Source organism: Geotrypetes seraphini, chromosome 1, assembly GCF_902459505.1.
Source record: "Geotrypetes seraphini chromosome 1, aGeoSer1.1, whole genome shotgun sequence".
Taxonomy (NCBI): domain Eukaryota; kingdom Metazoa; phylum Chordata; class Amphibia; order Gymnophiona; family Dermophiidae; genus Geotrypetes; species Geotrypetes seraphini.
This window is the reverse complement of record NC_047084.1, coordinates 537,629,409-537,649,885: the sequence shown is the minus strand read 5'-3', so window position 1 is coordinate 537,649,885 and position 20,477 is coordinate 537,629,409. Positions and strand designations below refer to the sequence as shown.

The window sequence follows — 20,477 nt, the reverse complement described above, 5'->3', positions numbered from 1 at the left end:
CGCCTGTTCCCTAGTTGGCTCCAAAACCATTTGTTTGAGTCTTGCTCCCTTTATAGAGTTTAATAGCCTCCTGCTGCTGCTGGTCGCAGAGGAAATTGTGTTCCAATTCACATCAGGTATATTGAAGTCACCCAGCAATACTGTGTCCCCCCGCAAAGTGATATTCTCTATGTCCTCGATTAGTTCCATATCACGGTCTTCCTGTTGTCTTGGAGGTCTGTATACTATGCCAAGGTACAGGCATTTGTCCTTTCCCCTGGCCATATTTACCCAAAGGGATTCCCCTGTGTACCTAACGTCTGTGATTCTGGTAACTTTGATGTCATCTTTGGCATATAGTGCTACCCCTCCTCCCATTTTGCCCTCCCTGTCCCGGCGGAACAAATTGTAACCCGGTATGGCCATGTCCCACCTGTGGGAGTCCGTGAGCCAGGTTTCGGATATCGCCACCACATCTAGGTCGGCGTCCCTCATTTCCGTCTCCAATTCCAGAATCTTGTTGCCCAGACTGTGGGCATTGACGTACATAGCCTTCCAAATCTTAGGTTTGTTATGGCTATCTAGTGATATTCCCGATTGAGCTCCATCGGCTCCTTTGGTAATGTTTGCAATGTGTGTATTCTCCTTAGACCCTGAAACACAGTGTGAACTTACCCCGGACCCGAAAATGTGAGTATCCCCCCTGAACATGGAAATGTGAGCACCCCCCCAGACCCATACTTAGAATTATTTGTTAGCGCCTCAGATCCCGACCCATGATTGCTATGTGTGTTTACCTCAGACCCTAAATGGTATTTGCAGCTTACTTCGTTAGTTAGGTTATTAGTGCCCGTACCCTCCCCCAACTTACCTAGTTTAAAGCCCTATGGAGTAGGCGGGCTAATTGGTGTCCAAAGACATTCTTCCCTCTGCTGGACAGGTGCAGCCCATCTGGTCCCTGTAGTCCTTGTAGTGCCTCTCCGTGGTTCAGGAACCCGAAGTTCATCTCCTTGCACCATCCTTGCAGCCAGTCGTTTGCCTTCTGGATCTGATTCTCTCTGGCTCTTCCCTTGCCCCTTACTGGAAGGATCGAGGAGAACACAACCTGCGCATCCAACCTCCTCAGCTTCTCACCCAGGGCTCCAAAGTCCTCAGGTATGCTCTCCGGGGTGTTCCTGGTGGTATCGTTGGTTCCGACATGGATAAGAAGCATGGGGAAGTGGTCTTGGGGTCCGATGAGTCTGTCCAAACAGGCGGTTACATCCCGGATCCTGGCTCCTGGCAAACAGCAAACCTCTCTTGATTGAATATCAGGTCTGCAGATTGGGCCCTCAGTGCCCCTCAGCATTGAATCCCCAATTACCACCACTCTGCGCTTCTTGGGGGGGGGGGGGGGGCGGCGATCTGATGTCTCTGGGACCGGAACCTCCTGCTGGTTATCTTCCTGTTCCTCATTGTCTGGTCCTTCCTGAAGCAGCTGGAATCTGTTCCTCAATGTGATTTGCGGGGTTGATGTAGAACTACCCTGTGTGTGAGAAAAAGAGACAGTATATGAGGAAGGTTTTCTGTGTTTGCCTGTGGAGGAGGTTACCAGCTGCCAGGAGTCAGCGTCGTCAGCCTCTTCCTGAATTCCGATTGTTGGTCCCAAGGTTGCAGGATTGGTGTTTTTGGGCGTCCCGGGGATGGTCCTGCTAGGTTCCTGTACGGTGATCTGGGACAGTTCCTGGATGACCTCGTCGATGTAGGCTTCGTCGTCCCAGATACTTCTTAAGCGCATGACCTCCTCTCTCAGGCTATTCAGTTCCAGTAAAAGGCTGTTATCTAGTTGATCCGTCGTTTCTGTCTGTGTAGAAACTGTAGCCATTTTTGTGGGGATGGCCTCGGTCTGTACAGAGACCTCTGTGCTCTGTCCCAGCTCTCCCTCCGTTTCCGTGGCCACCTCCTCGATCCCTTTGGTGACTGGACCGCCTGCCTTGATTGTAGTCCTGTTGCTTCTGGTTCTACCTGCCATTTTTTTATTTTTTTTTTAAATTAAGATATTTGTAAGTTAAGACTGCTTGTTAGTTGGCTAGGGAGGTCTACCAAATTAAGTGGGTTAAGTTTGAAGATAGGGTGACTGCTGGTAAGAAGAAATTAGAAATTAAGCAGCAAGTTTAAGAAAGTTAGTGATAGAAGGTTATGGGACACAGAATCAGAGAAAGAAAGACATAGAGAAAGAAAGAAAAAGTTGGGGGAGGGAATGAGGTCTGGAGGAGAGGAAGCATGCAGGAGGCTGAAAGAAGAGAAGAAATATTGGATGCACAGTCAGAGACTGATGAAATTACCAAACAAAGGTAGGAAAATGATTTTATTTTCAATTTAGTGATTGAAATGTGCCAGTTTTGAGAAAGAAAAGATATTGAACTTTAAATGTGAGTGCTGCAGAAAAAATAGTTAATGTCTTATTAAAGAAATGACAATTTTGCATGAGGTAAAACTCTTTATAGTTTATATATCTTTCCTTTTAACTGTTAAAGGAAAGTTTTATAAACTATAAAGAGTTTTACCTCATGCAAAATTCTCATTTCTTTAATAAGACATTAACTATTTTTTCTGCGGCCTTCCAAGTACCTACAAATCCAAAATGTGGCCCCGCAAAGGGTTTGAGTTTGAGACCACTGGTTTAAAGCTAATTAACTGCTAAGGATAAAGCCCAGGGTGGGGGAAACTTGTGCTCCCTGTGAACTTTTTGCCAAACGTTTTTTTTTTTTTTCCTCTCTCTGAAGGAAACTTTGCTCTGTTTGAAAGCTACAAGTAAGGACTGTGTAGGGCTGGAAGCTGACCTGGCAAAAAGCCCTGCCTTGCTAGGGTCAGAGCTAGGAAAGACAGAGAAGCATTTTTGTGAAATGTGGTTTTTGTTGATTTTTTTTGGTTAGTGCTAGCAGCTGGGCATCTCATGGGAAGGAGAGAGCCATGTGTTCCATTTGAAATTAAGAAAAGGAACAGCACTAAAAATAAACTTACTGCTTTAAAACTTTGTATAGTATTCAAAACCAGGAAACCAGAAGAATCCTAAATAGGACCTTTTTTTTTCTTTTGTCTAACCCTGTCTGCCATAACAGGGGCAATTGAACTGAGAAGTCTGAGCTCTGCTCAGGTTGCTGAGAACTGTAGTTTTGCTAAAGCAAAGAGGGACTAGGTGAATTTCTTTTGCAAAGTGTTTTGCTGGACTTTATTTTCCTGTTGGCTTATGTGTTTGGTGAAAATCCTGAAAACTGGACATCCTGACAAAGAGAAATTGTTAGTGTTTTTTTTTCTTAATGCTAATAAACCAGTCTTATTTTCCTTCCCAAGTGTCCTGGTATGCCTGGGGAGATACCAGAGGGAAGTGAAACTGGGGATAAGACCACATAGCCATCCTGACTTTTGTGATTGTGGGACCAAGCACAGGCCTCTGCTCTGCCAGCCGCAGGTCCCTGTCACAATGCGCATGAGATGTTTATATTTATTGAAAGCTTCTATAACACTACTAGTGACTGGGGAGTCAATTCAGAGCATTTTACATGAGCTTCTGTAAAGGTGTTACAATACAGAGATGTGCTCTTACACAATTGTGTTCTATTGTACCAGCACCGCCACACCTCAAATTTCCACAGAGGAGCAAAATGAAAAGAACTTTACAGAAATAAATGCTGACTTACAGTACGTGGGAAGGAGGCACGCTCATTAAATTGTCTCTGGAGGGTCCTCCATGCACTATCCATGATAAATATGTCCCTCTTCTTTCCCTCATTGGGAAACAGGAGATTCTCATTCACAGAGAATAGCTCTGTGAGATACAATACGTCCCTCTCTGTAAAGTTGGGCTTGCGCCCACGGTGCCCAAACTGCTCCTCCATCTTTTCAGAGGGGATAGATACACAGGGATTAACTAAAATAGTAAAAGAGAAAGATAATGAAATAACATACTGAAACCCAAGTTTATCTTTCCCCAAGTTTGAATGCCGGCAGGTAAGAAATTCCAATGGAGTTTTTCTTCCCCTTAGCACACGTGTCAAACACAAGGCCCGCGGGCCAAATCCGGCCCGCCAGGCCTTGCAATGTGGCCCGCACTGCGCTGTCATCACTGCACGCCGCTGCGTTCCATCACAATGACGCGCGGTGACATAGGAGGCTTGTGATCTCGCCGGCCGTACTTGCTATCTATCTCCCCCCATCGATCGCCCCCCCCAAGAACCTCCGACCGCCCCCCCAGCCGACCTGCGACCCCCCTGGCCGACCCCCACGACCCCCCCACCCCCCTTCCCCGTACCTTTCTGTAGTTGGCCGGACAGACGGGAGCCAAACCCGCCTGTTCGGCAGGCAGCCAACGACGGAATGAGGCCGGATTGGCCCATCCGTCTCAAAGCTCCGCCTACTGGTGGGGCCTAAGGCGCCTGGGCCAATCAGAATAGACCCGGGAGCCTTAGGTCCCACCAGTAGGCGGAGCTTTGAGATGGATGGGCCAATCCGGCCTCATTCCGTCGTTGGCTGCCTGCCGGACAGGCGGGTTTGGCTCCGGTCTGTCCGGCCAACTACAGAAAGGTACGGGGAAGGGGGGTGGGGGTGTCGTGGGGGTCGGCCAGGGGGGTCGGAGGTTCTTGGGGGGGGCGGTCGATGGGGGGAAGGGGGTTTGCGTCGAGGGCAGGAGGGCCTGGGATCCCTCCTGCCCGTAATGTAGTGCGGGGTGGGGGTAGGGGGTCGCCGTGGTCAGGAGGGTTTGGGCTCCCTCCTGGCCCGAACAACTAGCGGGGGGGGGGGGGTCGCCAGGGCCAGGAGGACTTGGGCTCCCTCCTGGCCCGATATTGTCGGGGAGTTGGGGAATCGGCGGGGAAAGAGGGCTTGGGCTCCTTTTTGCCCCGATCGTGTCGGGGAGTCGGGGGGGGCAAGAGGGCTTGAGCTCCCTCTTGCCCCGATCGTGTTGGGAGCCGGCGGTCCTTCGGGGTGGGGGTGCAGGTGCGTGCGAGCGGTCCTGCTTGGGGTGAATCGGACGTCGGGGGGGGGGGGGGAACTATGTAAAAAAAACACACAGCAGAAGCTGCCAGTTCCTGGCATAAAGTGTAGGCATAAAAATCGCAACAGAATCTGCTATCTGTACCCAGCCAGGCATTTATTGACTGACTTTTTCATTCTAACGCAGATTTCCAATAAACTACATCTTTTACTGCCAATATTGATCCCAAAATGTCCAGGAAAAGAAAAGTTGACGGTGAAGGCAGACAATTTAATGACAAATGGGAAAATGAATACATGTTTGTGCTTAGTGAGGGCAAACCAGTGTGTATATTGTGTTATGAGACAGTGTCGGTGATGAAAGAGTACAATATACGTCGTCATTTTGACACCAAACATAATGTTAAGTATGGCAAATATACTTTGGAAGAAAAGCATAAAATTGTTAAAGAACTAAAAGGCAAACTACAATCACAGCAGCAAATGTTTACAAAGGCTACAGCGAAAAATGATGCTGCAGTGAAAGCAAGCTTTATAGTGGCTGAAGAAATTGCCCGTACTTCAAGGTGTTTTTCAGAGGGTGCCTTTTTGAAGCAATGCATGCTAAAAGTGTGTGAGAAAGTATGCCCAGACCAGATACAGAGTTTTCAAACTGTCAGTTTGTCAAGAAACACCATTGCAGACAGTTCAAGAACTCTCAGGAAATCTATCATCACAGCTGGCCGAACAGGCATGCAGTTATCTCGCTTTTTCACTTGCTATTGATGAAAGCACAGACAACACTGATACAGCACAGCTGTCCATCTTTATACGTGCTACGAAGACCGACCTCTCTGTCACTGAGGAACTTTTGGATGTAGCTGCCATGCATGGGACGACGACTGGTAGAGATATATTTGAGGCTGTGGAGAAATCTATAAATAATTTGAAATTACCCTGGGAAAAGTTGGTGGGGCTAACTACCGATGGCGCACCTTCAATGTGCGGAGAAAAGAAAGGCTTGGTTGGACTAATGAAGGAAAGAATGCAAAAAAGTCACTGCCACACACCCTTGATTACTTATCATTGCATTATCCACCAAGAGGCTATGTGTGGAAAAGTTCTGGACATGAATGACATAATGACCACAGTCATTAAAACTATTAACTTTATAAGGGCACGTGGCCTGAATCATCACCAGTTCCAGCAGTTTTTACAGGAGGTGGGTGCAGAGCATGGAGACGTGCCATACCACACAGAAGTAAGATGGCTGAGCAAGAGCGCAGTCCTCAAAAGATTTTTTGAGCTCAGAGAACAAATTGCTCTTTTCATGGAAAGTAAAGGAAAGCCCTTGCCTGAACTGTCGGATCCCGCCTGGCTATGTGATTTTGCTATGATGTGTGACATATGCGAGCATCTCGCCCAACTGAATCTGAAGCTGTAGAGACGCAAACAAGTCATCACGAAGATGTCTGACATGATCACAGCATTCCAGCGTAAACTTCAACTATGGAAGTCCCAACTGGAACAGGACAATCTTGCCCACTTTCCCGTTTGTTTGAGTATCTCAACCACTATTTCTGGTACTTTTCCTTGCAGTCGGCTGGCTACCAAAGTTAGCCGTTTACTAAGTGAATTTGAGCGGCGCTTCTCTGACTTTAGAACACAGCACTCAGGCTTTGACATCTTTGCCAATCATTTTACAGTTGATGTCAACAATGTGCCCCATCACCTTCAGATGGAGATAATCGAGCTTCAGTCTGACAGTGGCCTGAAATCAAGGTTTCAGGATGTTGAAATTGAGGACTTCTACACTCTACTGCCCCCTGACTCAATGCCAGAGCTCCGACTTCATGCTGCCCGTATTCTATCCATGTTCGGGAGCACCTATCTTTGTGAACAGATGTTTTCAATAATGAATCTGAACAAAAACAAGCACAGATCACGCATTACCGATGACAACCTCCATGCTGTTTTGCGGGTTGCTACAGCCCAAGAAATAAAACCGAACATTGACTCATTGATACGGGGAAAACGGTGTCAGACATCTAGCCAGAAAACAAAACAATGAGCATTTTAGGTACATTCCAATATTACTGTTTTGCTTGATACCAATATTACTGTTTTGCTTGATAGCATGTGAGTTGGTTAACAGCACTGTTAAGGAAAAGATTGTTCCACTCATTTTAAATTCACATTTCTGGTTAACATTGTCAGTTTATGACTGTTCAGTAAACCATTCGGCCCGCGATTTAGGCTGGATTTTAGATTTTGGCCCCTTCTCTGATTGAGTTCGACACCCCTGCCTTAGCAGATCCTCACTCAATAACTCTTCAAGACAAGTTGCAGTTGAGGTCTGAGTTACCTTTTTGTTAACTGCTTCTAAAGTGAAAGTGATGTCAGCTACACCTCCTGGATGAATCACCATGCACTGTTCCTACCCTTTTAACTTTTCCCTTTAATCAGGCACTATTGTTTAACTGAAAGGCATCTAAATAAAAAGAGCAGTTTCTAACAGCCTAACTGTAAAGACCTTTGCCAAAAATGTGCTCTGTAGGGAAACTTTTTCAAGCTGTACTTTAACTAATATTAAATATTAAACAGAGACTTTCCTCAACTGCTATCTGTGTCTTAATCTGATTTATTTTATGCATCAAAATGCAACCTAAAATACTAATCTAGACTAAAAAGCATAGTTACTTACCGTAACAGGTGTTATCCAGGGACAGCAGGCAGCTATTCTCACATATGGGTGACATCATCGACGGAGCCCGGATGCGGATGCCTCGCAAGCAGACTTGCTTGAAGAAACTCGAAGTTTCGAGTCCCCCGTACCGCACATGCGCGAGTGCCTTCCCGCCCAGCGCAGGGCGCGTCTCCTTAGTTCAGATAGCTAGCAGAGAAGCCAACCAGGGGAGGTGGGTGGGTTGTGAGAATAGCTGCCTGCTGTCCCTGGTAAGTAACTGTGCTTTATCCCAGGACAAGCAGGCAGGTATTCTCACATATGGGTGACCTCCAAGCTAACCAGAATGGGATGGTGGGAGTGTTGGCAATTTAGGAGAATAAATTTTGCAATACTGTTTGGCCAAACTGTCCATCCCGTCTGGAGAAAGTATCCAGATAATAGTGAGAAGTGAAGGTATGAACTGAGGACCAAGTAGCAGCCTTGCAAATTTCCTCAATAGGTGTAGATCTGAAGAAAGCTACTGAAGCTGCCATTGCTCTGACTTTATCGGCTGTGACTTTACTGTGAAGGGGTAATCCAGCCTGGGCATAGCAGAAAGAGATACAAGCCGCCATCCAGTTGGAGATGGTACGCTTAGAAATAGGATGGCCCAACTTATTTGAATCGAAGGAAACAAAAAGTTGAGGAGCAGTTCTGTGTGGTTTGGTGCGTTCCAAGTAGAAGGCCAAAGCACGTTTACAGTCCAGAGTATGAAGAGCTGATTCTCCAGGGTGAGAATGAGGCTTTGGAAAAAACACTGGAAGTACGATGGATTGGTTGAGATGAAATTCTGAGACCCTTTAGGTAGGAATTTCGGGTGAGTACGAAGAACAACTTTGTCATGATGGAACACCGTGAATGGTGGGTCAGTAACTAAAGCTTGTAGCTCACAGACTCGTCGAGCAGAAGTGAGGGCAATGAGAAACACCACTTTCCAAGTGAGATACTTCAGATGAGCCTTATCAATTGGTTCAAATGGAGGCTTCATGAGTTGAGAAAGGACAACATTGAGGTCCCAAACCACAGGAGGCTGTTTGAGAGGAGGTTTGACATTGAAAAGTCCTTTCATGAATCTGGAAACCACCGGATGAGCAGAGAGGTGTTTCCCTTCAATAGGCTGATGGAAAGCCGCAATTGCACTGAGATGGACTCGTATAGATGTAGACTTGAGGCCAGAATTGGATAAGTGCAAAAGATAGTCCAAAACAAAAGATAAGGAGGAATGCTGAGGCTCCTTATGATGAGAAAAACACCATGTAGAAAATCTAGTCCATTTTTGGTGATAGCATTATCTAGTTGTAAGCTTTCTAGAAGCTTCTAAAACGTCTCTTACAGATTGAGAAAACTGAAGAGGGGTTATGTTGAGAGGTACCAGGCTGTCAGTGTAGAGACTGCAAGTTGGGATGAAGCAGTGATCCTTGACTCTGTGTAAGCAGAGAAGGAAAAACTGGTAGAAGGTATGGCTCCCTGCTGCTGAGTAGAAGGGAGTACCAAGGTTGTCTTGGCCATCAAGGAGCGATTAGAATCATGGTGGCATGATCGTTATTCAACTTGACTAGAGTCTTGAGAATGAGAGGGAATAGAGGGAATGCGTAGAGGAAGAGATTTGTCCATTCCAGAAGAAAAGCATCTGCCTTGAGGCGGTGAGGAAAGTATATCCTGGAGCAGAACTGAGGCAGTTTGAAGTTGTGGGGAGCCGCAAAGAGGTCTATTTGAGGGGTTCCCCACTGAGAAAAAATGTGATGAAGAGGCGAGGAATGGAGAGTCCATTCATGAGGTTGCAGAAGATGACTCAAGTTGTCCGCCAAGCAATTGTTCGCCCCTTGGATGTAGACAGCTTTGAGGAAGGTGTTGTGGCGGATTGCCCAGTCCCAAACCTTCAGAGCTTCTTGACAAAGGGAGGCAGATACCGTCCCTCCTTGTTTGTTGACATGATACATGGGGACTTGGTTGTCTGTCCGGATGAGGACTACCTAGTCGCGAAGATATTGAAAAGCATTGAGAGCCTTGAAAATCGCTCTGAGTTCCAACAGATTTCTATGATATTGACGATCCGTACGGGTCCAGTGGCCTTGAATACGGAGACCATCGAGATGAGCGCCCCAAGCATAGGTCGAAGAGTCTGTCGTGAGGACCTTTTGATGAGGGGACGTTTGAAAAAGTAAGCCTCTGGAAAGATTGGAAGAGAGCATCCATCAACGGAGAGACTTCTTCAAGGAAGGTGTCGAAGGAGGGTCGCAAACTTGCGTCCATTAAGATGCCAGGGTCCACTGAGGAATTCTGAGGTGAAGGCTGGCAAAAGGTTTGCTTCTTAGGGGGAAGGCTTGTTGGAGCTGGAGGGGTGGCGGCTGGGACGCCCCTCTGGCACCCTTAAGGGTGCTTGTCCTTGATACACTTTTTTCTTTTACTAGAATACTCTGGAGTACATCTTGACCTCATGGAATGTGGGGGGGGGGGATTCATTCCCCTATCAAACGTTCCAAAATTTTACGATTGAATCGTTCTAAAACATCTATAGCTTTTTTACAGGAGACCCGGTTGTCATCTGCAGAATATGCTAAGCTCTGTACATGGTGGGTGGGTACTCATTTGGAGACACCTGCTGTTGGTGGGAAAGGTAGAGTCATTATTTTGATCTGTAAGGGTCTCCAACTGCAAACCCATAGAGAGCTCTGCGACCCTAATGAGCGTTATATTATTGTGTCTGTCTCGCTCACTAAGAGGCCTCTCTTGTTATACAATGTCTATGCTCCTAACAATCCTTCGGCTCGTTTTTTTGGGGGGCTCCGCAACTGCCTTTTGCACTTTGGTGACATTCTGCTGCTTCTCGGTGGGGACTTCAATGAGGTCCCCAATCCCAGGTTGGACCGTTCTACATCTATTGGAAAAGAGACTACCAAGCTTTGTACAGGGGCCAGGATCTTGGAATCTGCCTTAGGGTTGCTTGATGTTTGCTGGATGCTGCACCGAGATTATTCTCACTTATCTCGGGTCCATGGGAAGCTTTCCCGTATAGATTTCATCCTTATTTCGTGAGAGCTGCTCCCCCGGGTGCAGGGGGTGGAGATGGGTCCCACTGAAATTTCCGACCACGCTTGGATGGGTTTTCAGTGTACCTGGGGTGATTCTCTGAGTAGTCAGAGGGGGGTGACGGTTTCCGTGCTATCTCTATCGAGATGGTCGATTTCACGAGTTTTTGAGGCAGCAGTGGAATGATTTTCAACACACTAACCAGCAACATCGAGACGATTCCATTTTCTATTGGGAAATGGCAAAGGCTGTATTGCAGGGAGAGGTTATTGCATATGTGGCCTGGGAGACCAAAGTAAGACATCAAACTGTTCTTGCCTTAGAGTATAGAGCAACTGTGTTGAGACATCAATATGGTCGGAGTCCATATCTTTTGCTTAAGATGCAGCTCTTGGAGGTACAAGACTTTGAATTAACTATTACACATAGGGGCGATGTGGATGCGGGCACATTTTAATTTTCAATTATTTCGCTTCGCTAATAAGAGTAGCCAGTTGCTGGCACGAATGGTAAATACGCATAGAGGGCAAGTGGACATGACCATTCTTTGTGATTCTCATGGGGAGCTGCATCATAGGCCTGTGGAGATCTGTGAGCTTTTCCGGACGTTTTTCGCAGATATATATGCAGATCCGGGAACAGTGGTTTTGGATGGGCAGGTGTACCTTGACAGTGTAGATTTGGCTTGTTTGTCTGCTCGTGATACTGAAGCCTTAGACCTTCCCTTCACTGCGGCTGAGGTGGAGTGGGCGATAAGGGTTAGTCCACTGGGAAAGGCTTGGGCCCGGATGGGTATCGGAGTTCTATAAATAACTGGTGGAAGAGATCGCACCTGTGTTGGCCGATGTTTATAATCTGAGTGTAGCTAAGTGCTTTCTTCCCCGATATTTAAACTTAGCGCAAATTATTGTTCTTTTGAAGCCTGGTAAGGATCCTCAGTTACCTAAATCATATAGACCTATTTCCCTGTTGAACTATGAGATTAAGCTCATGGCAAAAATTCTGGCGTGGGTATTACCGACCAGTGGCTAAGAACATCTGGTGTATCTTGCTGGCACGGGCGAGGGCGAATGCGGAGGATAGCCCATCCCTGCTCATCAGTTTCAACGCCGAGAAGGCTTTGACAGAGTGAGGTGGGGTTACCTCTTCGTGGTACTTCAAACATATGAAGTGGGTCCATTCTTTTTTGGCGCAATTCAGGCATTGTATAATGACCCAGCCGCGCAGATACATGTCTACGGGGCATTCTCCAGTTTTTTTAGGATTCGCCATGGTACTCGGTAGGGATGCCACTCTTGTTGGTGCTATCTTTGGATCCCTTGTTTCACGAACTCCAATCTAATACTGATATTCAAGGGTTAGCGATGGGTTATTCTCACTTCAAACTTGCGGCATTTGCAGATGATCTTCTGGTATTTTTGATTGACCCCCCCAGTGCTCGTTGCCCATGTTTGCTAGAAAGTATGTGGGAATATGGAGATTTCTCAAGCTTCACTCTGAATTTAGAGAAGTTGGAGGCTTTGGCTTCTTCGGCACAGCTTTGGCGGCATTGGAGGAGCGGCTTTCCGTTACGATGGGCGGATTCGTCTTTTTGATACCTGGGGATTAGGCTGACTATGGATCTCACCCAACTGTATTGTATTAATATCGATAAACTTCTAGTAGACACTAAACTGTTGCTGGTCAAATAGCAAGATCTGCCGATTTCGCTGTTGGAAAGGATCCACCTATTTCGAATGGTCTTATTCCCTTAGAGCCTTTACGTTCTTCAGACTCTTCCCCTATCTTTGTTCCAGAGGGATGTTAAGTCCCTATATTCTTTGTTATCCCAGTTCTGTTGGGAGGGCGGAGATCTAAAATGCGCTGGTCTATGTTGGTTGGTCCTACCACCGGGGGTGCTTTTGGGGTGCCTGACATCAGGGCTTATAACCAGGTCTGCTTGTTATGCCATGTAGGTGATTGGGTGTTGGGCACCTCTTTTTACACTGATCTTTCCTTGGAGTGGGATTATTTTTATCCTCTTCACAGGGCCGGATTTAGATGAAAAGAGGCCCTAGGCTATTCCACTTATGAGGCCCTTTCACCTCCCATTTTTAAGTTTGTAAATTACATGAGAGATAATAAAATACATCATCACTGTGATATATATCAATATGTTAAATGAAGCATGTTGTTATTGGTACTAACCTTTATAAAAAATGCGACATGGATAATAAATTAAAAAAAAGTTGAGAACACTTATTTGGACATTTATTCTCAGCACCATATATAGTACTTGTAACAATAACTAATCAAACATAATACACAACATTTACAAAGATTGGAGGACATAAGAGAAGTAGAAAAACAGTGGTCTAAGCTGAAAGGAGCTACAAAAATGGCTATGGAACTTTATGTGAAGAAAATAAATAAAAACAAGAGAAAAAGGAAACCGACATGGTTCTCCAAACTAGTGACGGAGAAAATAAAGGCAAAAGAGTTGGCGTTCCTGAAATATAAAAAACTCCAAGAAGAAGAGTACCAGAAAGGACTACCGGGTGAAACTGAAAGAAGCCAAGAGGGAGATACGTCTGGCGAAACCACAGGTGGAAGAGCAAATGGCTAAAAATGTAAAAAAGGGAGACAAACATTTTTGCAGATACATCAGTGAAAGGAGGAAGATGAAAAATGGAATTGCTAATCTAAAAGATGCTAGGAACCAATATGTAGAGAGTGCAAACATGATAAACAAATACTTCTGCTCTGTGTTCATGGAAGAAAATCCCGGAGAAGGACCGAGATTGTCTGGCAAAACTACACGGGAAAATGGAGTAGATTCTGCGCCGTTCACGGAGGAGTGTTTATGAACAACTTGAAAAACTGAAGGTGGACAAAGCGATGGGACCAGACAGGATTCATCCCAGGATACTGAGGGAGCTCAGAGAGGTTCTAGTGGGTCCTATTAAAGACTTATTCAACAAATCTCTGGAGATGGGAGTGGTTCCTGCGGATGTGTTCCCTATTCACAAAAGTGGTCACGGGATGAAGCAAGAAACTACAGGCCGATAAGCCTCACTTCTGTTGCTGGAAAAATAATGGAAGTGTTGCTGAAAGAAAGGATAGTGAACTTCCTAGAATATAATGGGTTACAGGATCCAAGGCAACATGGCTTTACTAAAGGTAAATCTTGTCAAATGAACCTGATTAAATTTTTTGATTGGGTGACCACTGCAATGTTCCCTCTAAGGATTGATGAGGTGTGTGCAAAAAAAAATATGCATGAGCGAAAAGTTACATACTCCACAAATTTATGAGCAGGCGTGGAGGACGCATTTTTAAACAAATGTAGTTTATCCTTGTACTCCTTAAGTAATTTTAATCATCTATGGATATGTTTGTATGTTTATTGTTCAAATGGTTTTATTTATTTCCCCAAATTTATTTTTCTTATATGCATTGAAAATATTTGATATTGCGTTTAAATCAAAATTTCAATAAACTTGAAACTTGAAACGAGTGCCCGTGAGATTGTGGGAGGGTTAAATACTCAAAACTTAGAAAAATAACAATTTACTTAAAGTTTTTGCTACGCCAGCTTTCTGATATCTTTACATACAGTGGCGTACGTAGCATATGTAACACCCGGGGCCCATCATTTTTTGGCACCCCCCCATCTGTACGAAAAACATGATTTTTAGTAACAAACCACACGTCACACATGAGTACCTAGGAAAAGGCAGCATCTTACATATTGCAGTGAGCAGTACATCAATAGACCAATTGTAAAACTAAACAAGCCAGACCAGCACAGATCAATCCTACACCGTCAATCCCAACAGAAAACCATGTCTTTCGAACACACAGAACACAGAAAACACCTTCGCCTAGTATCAAATATGTCATCACAAACTAACCCCTCACTCTTTTACAAACTGTAGTGTGGATTTTAGCCACAGTGGTAACAGCCCTGACGCTCATAGAATTCTGAGCATCAGAGCTGCTACCACCACGGCTGGCGCTAAAAAACGCTCCACAGTTTTGTAAAAGGGGGGATAAAATAGAAATACACAGCTTCAACACTCTAGCTCAGAGGTGCCCAAACTTTTTGGGCTTGCGAGCTACTTTAAAATGACCAAGTCAAAATGATCTACCAACAATAAAATTAAAAAACACAAAGCACACTATACACTGAGAAAATGTTAATTATCATTCCTATTCTGGGTTTTTTTCAAAGAGGTCAAAGCAGATGACTCTATGCATTGTCACCTCAGTAACAACCATACAAAAATAGACAAATATACCCCCCATCCTTTTTATTAAACCACAATAGCAGTTTTTAGCGCAGGGAACTGCGCTAAATGCCCAGCGCTGCTCTCGACACTCATAGGCTCCCTGCGCTAAAAAACACTATTGCGATTTAGTAAAAGGGGGCCATAGTGCAAAATATAGACAGCATATATAAATTCAGACACATTTTGATCACTAAATTCAAAATAAAATCATTTTTCCTACCTTGTCTGGTGTACCTTCATGAGTTTCTGGTTGCACTTTCATCTTCTGACTGTGCATCCAATCTTTCTTCCTTTCTTTCAGCCTGTATGCTTCCTCTCTTCCAGACCTCATTCCCTCCCCTTTTTCTTCCTCTCTCCTTGCCCTTTCTTTCTTTTTTTTCCTCGATGCCCCCTTTCTTTTTTACTGTTTCCCTTCTGTCTCCCTGCCTGCCCCCTTTCTTTCTCCCTACCCTCCACAAAGCCACTGCTGCCACCATCGGGGGAAACAGGCCCCAAAGCCACCGCCGCAACCATCGGGGGAAACAGGCCCCAAAGCCATCACCGCGACTGCCGCAAGCTCTCTCTGCTTCCCACCGGGCCGACCAGCATTCCCCCGATGTCAATTCTGCCGTCGGAGAGGAAGTTCCGCCCAGCCAGGCAGCGATTAGCTGGCCCGAACTTCCTCTCCGACTGCAGTCTTAGGGCGGGTGCACAGCCGGGGCGGACCGCCCCCCCTTGGTAGGACACTGAAGACGTGGCAGCGGCTCCTCTCACGAATCCCCACCTGTGTGGGAAGTCCGATGCAGTCGGGGATCTTGAGAGGAGCCACCGCTGCATCTTTTAACTTTAAAATACAGGCCGCCGCCGCCACCGCTTCCTCTCACCTCCTCCTGCCCTCGAGTGAGCGACAGAGGAAAGCGTATGAGCGACGCCACTGAAAATAGTGAGCGATCGCTCATGCGCTCACCTTAGAGGGAACAGCTGGATCGAGGACATTTGCTAGATGTAATTTACTTAGATTTCAGCAAAGCCTTTGATACGGTTCCTCATAGGAGGCTCTTGAACAAACTTGAAGGACTGAAGTTAGGAACCAAAGTGGAGAACTGGATTAGAAACTGGTTGACGGACAAACGCCAGAGGGTGGTGGTTAATGGAAGTCGCTCGGAGAAAGGAAAAGTGAGTAGTTGAGTCCCTTAGGGTTCAGTGCTTGGGCCGATCCTGTTCATTATGAATGTGAGTGACATTGCTGAAGGGTTAGAAGGAAAGGTTTGCCTTTTTGCTGATGATACCAAGATTTGTAACAGAGTAGACACTGAGGAGGGCGTGGAAAACATGAAAAAGGATCTACAAAAGTTACAGGAATGGTCAAATACACTGTTCTTAAACCACCAGTCCGTGGACCGGTGCCAGTCCGCAGAAAATTCCTGCCGGTCTGCACAGGGCTGCCGAGATCGACGCGGTTAAATTTCCTGCTCAGGTGGTGTTGGCGGAAATCTGCTGTTCCTCCCAGCCTTGGATGATCAAGACAGGCTGCCAACGTCAGGCATTCCCTCTGTGAGTCTCGCCTATGCAGAAACAGGAAGTTGAAACAAAATAGGCGGGACTTAGAGAGGGAAGGTCCCGACGTTGGCAGCCTGTCTTGATCACCGAAGAGGGCCGCGGGGAAGGTGCAGATGGAAGGGAGAGAGGTGCAGGTAGAAGGGAGATGGTCAGCGTGCGCAGAGGGTCAGCTTATGGCTATCGGCAGTGTCTGTGCTGAGTCTACCCACATGCGGGATACGGCGGGTAGGGACTCCGGCTCATCTTGGGCGGCAGGGCCTGCGGTGCAACGCTGTTTGTGCCGGCTTGGGGGGGCTGTGAATGTGCAGGGCGCGCGGCAGTAAGATCATGGGGAGCCATCGACAGTGGCTGTCTCTCCTCCCAGCAGCTCTCGTACTTGCCAGGGCAGTGATTCACCTCGGCAACTTCCCCTTTCCTCAGAGACGGCAACGGACCCAAGGCTGCCTAAGTAAATCACTGCTGCAGGCAAGTACTGAGAGCTGCTAGAAGGAGAGGAAGCCACTGTTGGAGGTTGGGAATCTGCTGGATAAAGGGAGAGATGCTACTGTGAGGGGAGGAGGGAAAGGGATGGGAAGGGAGAAGGACAAAAGTAAGGAAACAGCTTGCAGGGAGATTACAGGAAGGGAAGGGGTCAGGATGAAATGGAGAGATCAGATGAGGGAAAAGGGAGAGAGAGGAATGAGAAAGTAGAGAGATTGTTGCTGGAAAGGGGGGTCAGCAGAGAAATGAGAGAGGGATAAAGATGCTAGATCTGGTGTAGGAGAGATAAAAATGAAGAAAGCAGTGAAGCTGGAATGAATGATGTAAAAAAGAGAGAGGAGGCACAGGCTGGATGGAAAGGGGAGAGGGGCATAGAAAGAAGTCAGATACATATGGAAGGGGGAGAGAGCAGACAGTGGATGGAACGGGCTGATGTTGGATTGAAGAGACAGGGCAGATGCTGGAAAGAAAAGAGTGAAAAGAAGATGAAAGCAGAGACCACAAAAGGTAGAAAAAAATAAGTTTATTTCTATTTTGTCATTAGAATATATCAGATTTGAAATATATATCCTGCTAGAGACTGGGGACTGCAAAGTCCAGGCAGTGCTTCTTTAGCTTCCAGCTGGCTTAGGACTCTCTCTGACCAGGGGGGAATCCCCTAACACTATTCCTGTTATGTGTGACTGCAGTATTCTGTTAGCATGATATTTCTGTGTAGCATTCTGTAAAAACTTGGCTTGTTCAGTTTTCTTGATAGTAGAGGGGATATATGTGAAGGGGAGGGGAGACAGGGATTTTGCTCTGTATATTTATATTTATAAAATGACAATTGTACAGAATATTGTTTTTTTTATACTCTAATAAAATATGTTCAATATAAAATCATAACTAAGGCTTGTGCGGATGGAATCAGATGGTTTGTGGGGACTGAGCTTGCGGAGAAGGGGCGGAAATGTGTGTGGGGGGTTTTAAATTTCAGTCTTAGTAGTTTGCCGGTCCACAAAATAATTATTTTATTTCTGCTGGTCCACGGGTGTAAAAAGGTTGAAAAACACTGGTCTAATATCTGGCAACTAAATGCAGAGTAATGCATTTGGGGGACTAACAATGGGAAGGAGCCATATATGCTGGGAGAGGAGAGGCTGATATGCACGGAGGGGGAGAGGGACCTTGGGGTGATAGTGTCTGAAGATCTAAAGGCGAAAAAACAGTGTGACAAGGCAGTGGCTGCTGCTAGAATGATGCTGAGCTGTATAAAGAGAGGCGTAACCAGTAGAAGAACGAAGATGTTGATGCCCCTATACAGGTCATTGGTGAGGCCCCACTTGGAGAATTGTGCAGTTTTTCTTGCCGTACAGTGAGAGGTTAGAAAAACTGGGCCTCTTCTCCCTTGAAAAGAGGAGACAGAGAGGACATGATAATGAAGGGAATAGACTTAGTAGATAAAGACAGGTTGTTCACCCTTTCCAAGGTAGAGAGAACAAGACGGCACTCCTCTAAAGTTAAAAGGGGATAGATTCTGTACAAACGTAAGGAAGTTCTTCTTCACTGAGAGTGGTAGACAACTGGAACACTCTTCCGGAGTCTGTTATAGGGGAAAACACCCTCCAGGGATTCAAGACAAAATTAGACAAGTTCCTGCTGAACCGGAACGTACACAGTTAAGGCTGGTCTCAGTTAGGGCACTGGTCTTTGACCTAAGGGCCTCCGCATGAGTGGACTGCTGGGCATGATGGACCACTGGTGTGACCCAGCAGCAGCAATTCTTATGTTCTTATGATCGTATCTGGCAAAGGACACAAAAAGGATTGAAGCGGTCCAAAGGAGGGAGATGAAAATGATAGGAGGTTTGCAACAAAAGACATATGAGGAGAAACTTGAAGCCCTGAATATGTATACCTTAGAGGAAAGGAGGGACAGGGGAGATACAATTCAAACGTTCAAATACTTGAAAGGTATTAATGTAGAACATAATCTTTTCCAGAGAAAGGAAAATGGTAAAACCAGAGGACATAATTTGAGGTTGAGGGGTGGTAGACTCAAGAGCAATGTAAGGAAATTCTTCTTTATGGAGAGGGTGGTGCCTGGAATGCGCTCCCGAGAGAGGAAAATGGTGACGGAGTTGAAAAAAGCATGGGATGAACACCGAGGATCTAGAACAGGGGTGTCAAAGTCCCTCCTCGAGGGCCACAATCCAGTTGGGTTTTCAGGATTTCCCCAATGAATATGCATGAGATCTATTAGCATACTATGAAAGCAGTGCATGCAAATAGATCTCATGCTTATTCATTGGGGAAATCCTGAAAACCCAACTGGATTGCGGCCCTCGAGGAGGGACTTTTACACCCCTGATCTAGAATCATAAAATAATAGTAAATATTGAAGAACTAAGGCCAGTACTGGGCAGACTTGTATATGGCCGTTTGGTGGTGGATGGGTTGGGGAGGGCTTCAATGACTGGGAGGGTGTAGATGTACTGGAGTGAGCTTTGACAGAGACTTCAGTAGTTGGAACCTAAGAACAGTACCGGGCAGAGCTTTGAATTCTTGCCCAGAAATAGCTAAGAAGAGGAAAAAAAAAACTCAACGAATTTTTAGATTGAATCAGGTTGGGCAGACTAGATGGACCATTCAGGTCTTTATCTGCTGTCATCTACTACGTTACTATGTATAAATATAAACAAAAATGTAAAGAAGATATTAGGAACATGATCATGCCAAGAAAAACTGTTAGTCAACCAAAAGAAATATGCAAAGAAAGAAAAGAAACTAATACAGCCCATAAAAGAAAGTGGAAGGAGAAAAAAAAAAAAAAATCCCATTCAAATGGAAGATTGAAAGGACAAGTGAAGTGTGCAAAAGAAAACCAGACAAAGCAATGGTAGAATAACGTTAATTTTAAATCATGGAGGCTCAGCTGGAAAAACACAACGTAAAAAGCACATGCAAACTGACAACGCAGCAGAAAGGAGAAAATCAAAGTATGTTGTAAACAAACCTAGAAAAAACAGCGATGGGTGACCCTGTATATTAAAAAGAAAATGTATATAGGTTAACAAACAAGTCTTGCTTAAAATAAAAATAAGGTGGAAGGTGGGGCCTTAGAGGAGAAATAAAAGGAAAAAATAGGGGCAAAAGAAAGCTTACCGTTTGTAGGCAGTCTCAGCTGTGTAAAATGCAGTGAAAGTGAAAGTAAAAAAGGCGCGAAAAACGCCCCATGGGAAGGTCATATGACTATGGCAATTTAGCTGACAAGTAAAACATCAAACCGGAACAAATCCACTAATACGAAAGAGTGATTTAAAATCTTAAAAAAAGTAAAATGCATAAAACAAAACAATGATAATAAATAAGCCCCCTCTTCTATTAAAGTGCTCTAGCAGATTTTTAGCGCAGAGAGCCGCGCTGAATGGCCCGCGCTGCTCCCCAGACTCATAGGAACTCTATGAGCGTCGTGAGCAGCGTGGACCATCCAGTGCGGCTCCCCATGCTAGAAAACTGCTA

The 20,477-nt window shown here is 45.6% G+C and overlaps 1 protein-coding gene across 1 annotated transcript in view; it reads right to left on the bottom strand.

Annotated features, from left to right (window-relative positions):
• Positions 1-20,159, bottom strand: part of LOC117367358 (max-binding protein MNT-like) — a 29,852-nt gene extending 9,693 nt beyond the window's left edge. Inside the window, exons 1-2 of the mRNA XM_033959839.1 lie at positions 20,121-20,159; positions 3,660-3,889 (exon numbers count right to left, since the gene is read on the bottom strand). Coding sequence (XP_033815730.1) covers positions 3,660-3,857 — 198 coding nt within the window. The 5' untranslated portion in view covers positions 3,858-3,889; positions 20,121-20,159. The remainder of the gene's footprint in view (positions 1-3,659; positions 3,890-20,120) is intronic.
• Positions 20,160-20,477: the final 318 nt, after the last annotated feature.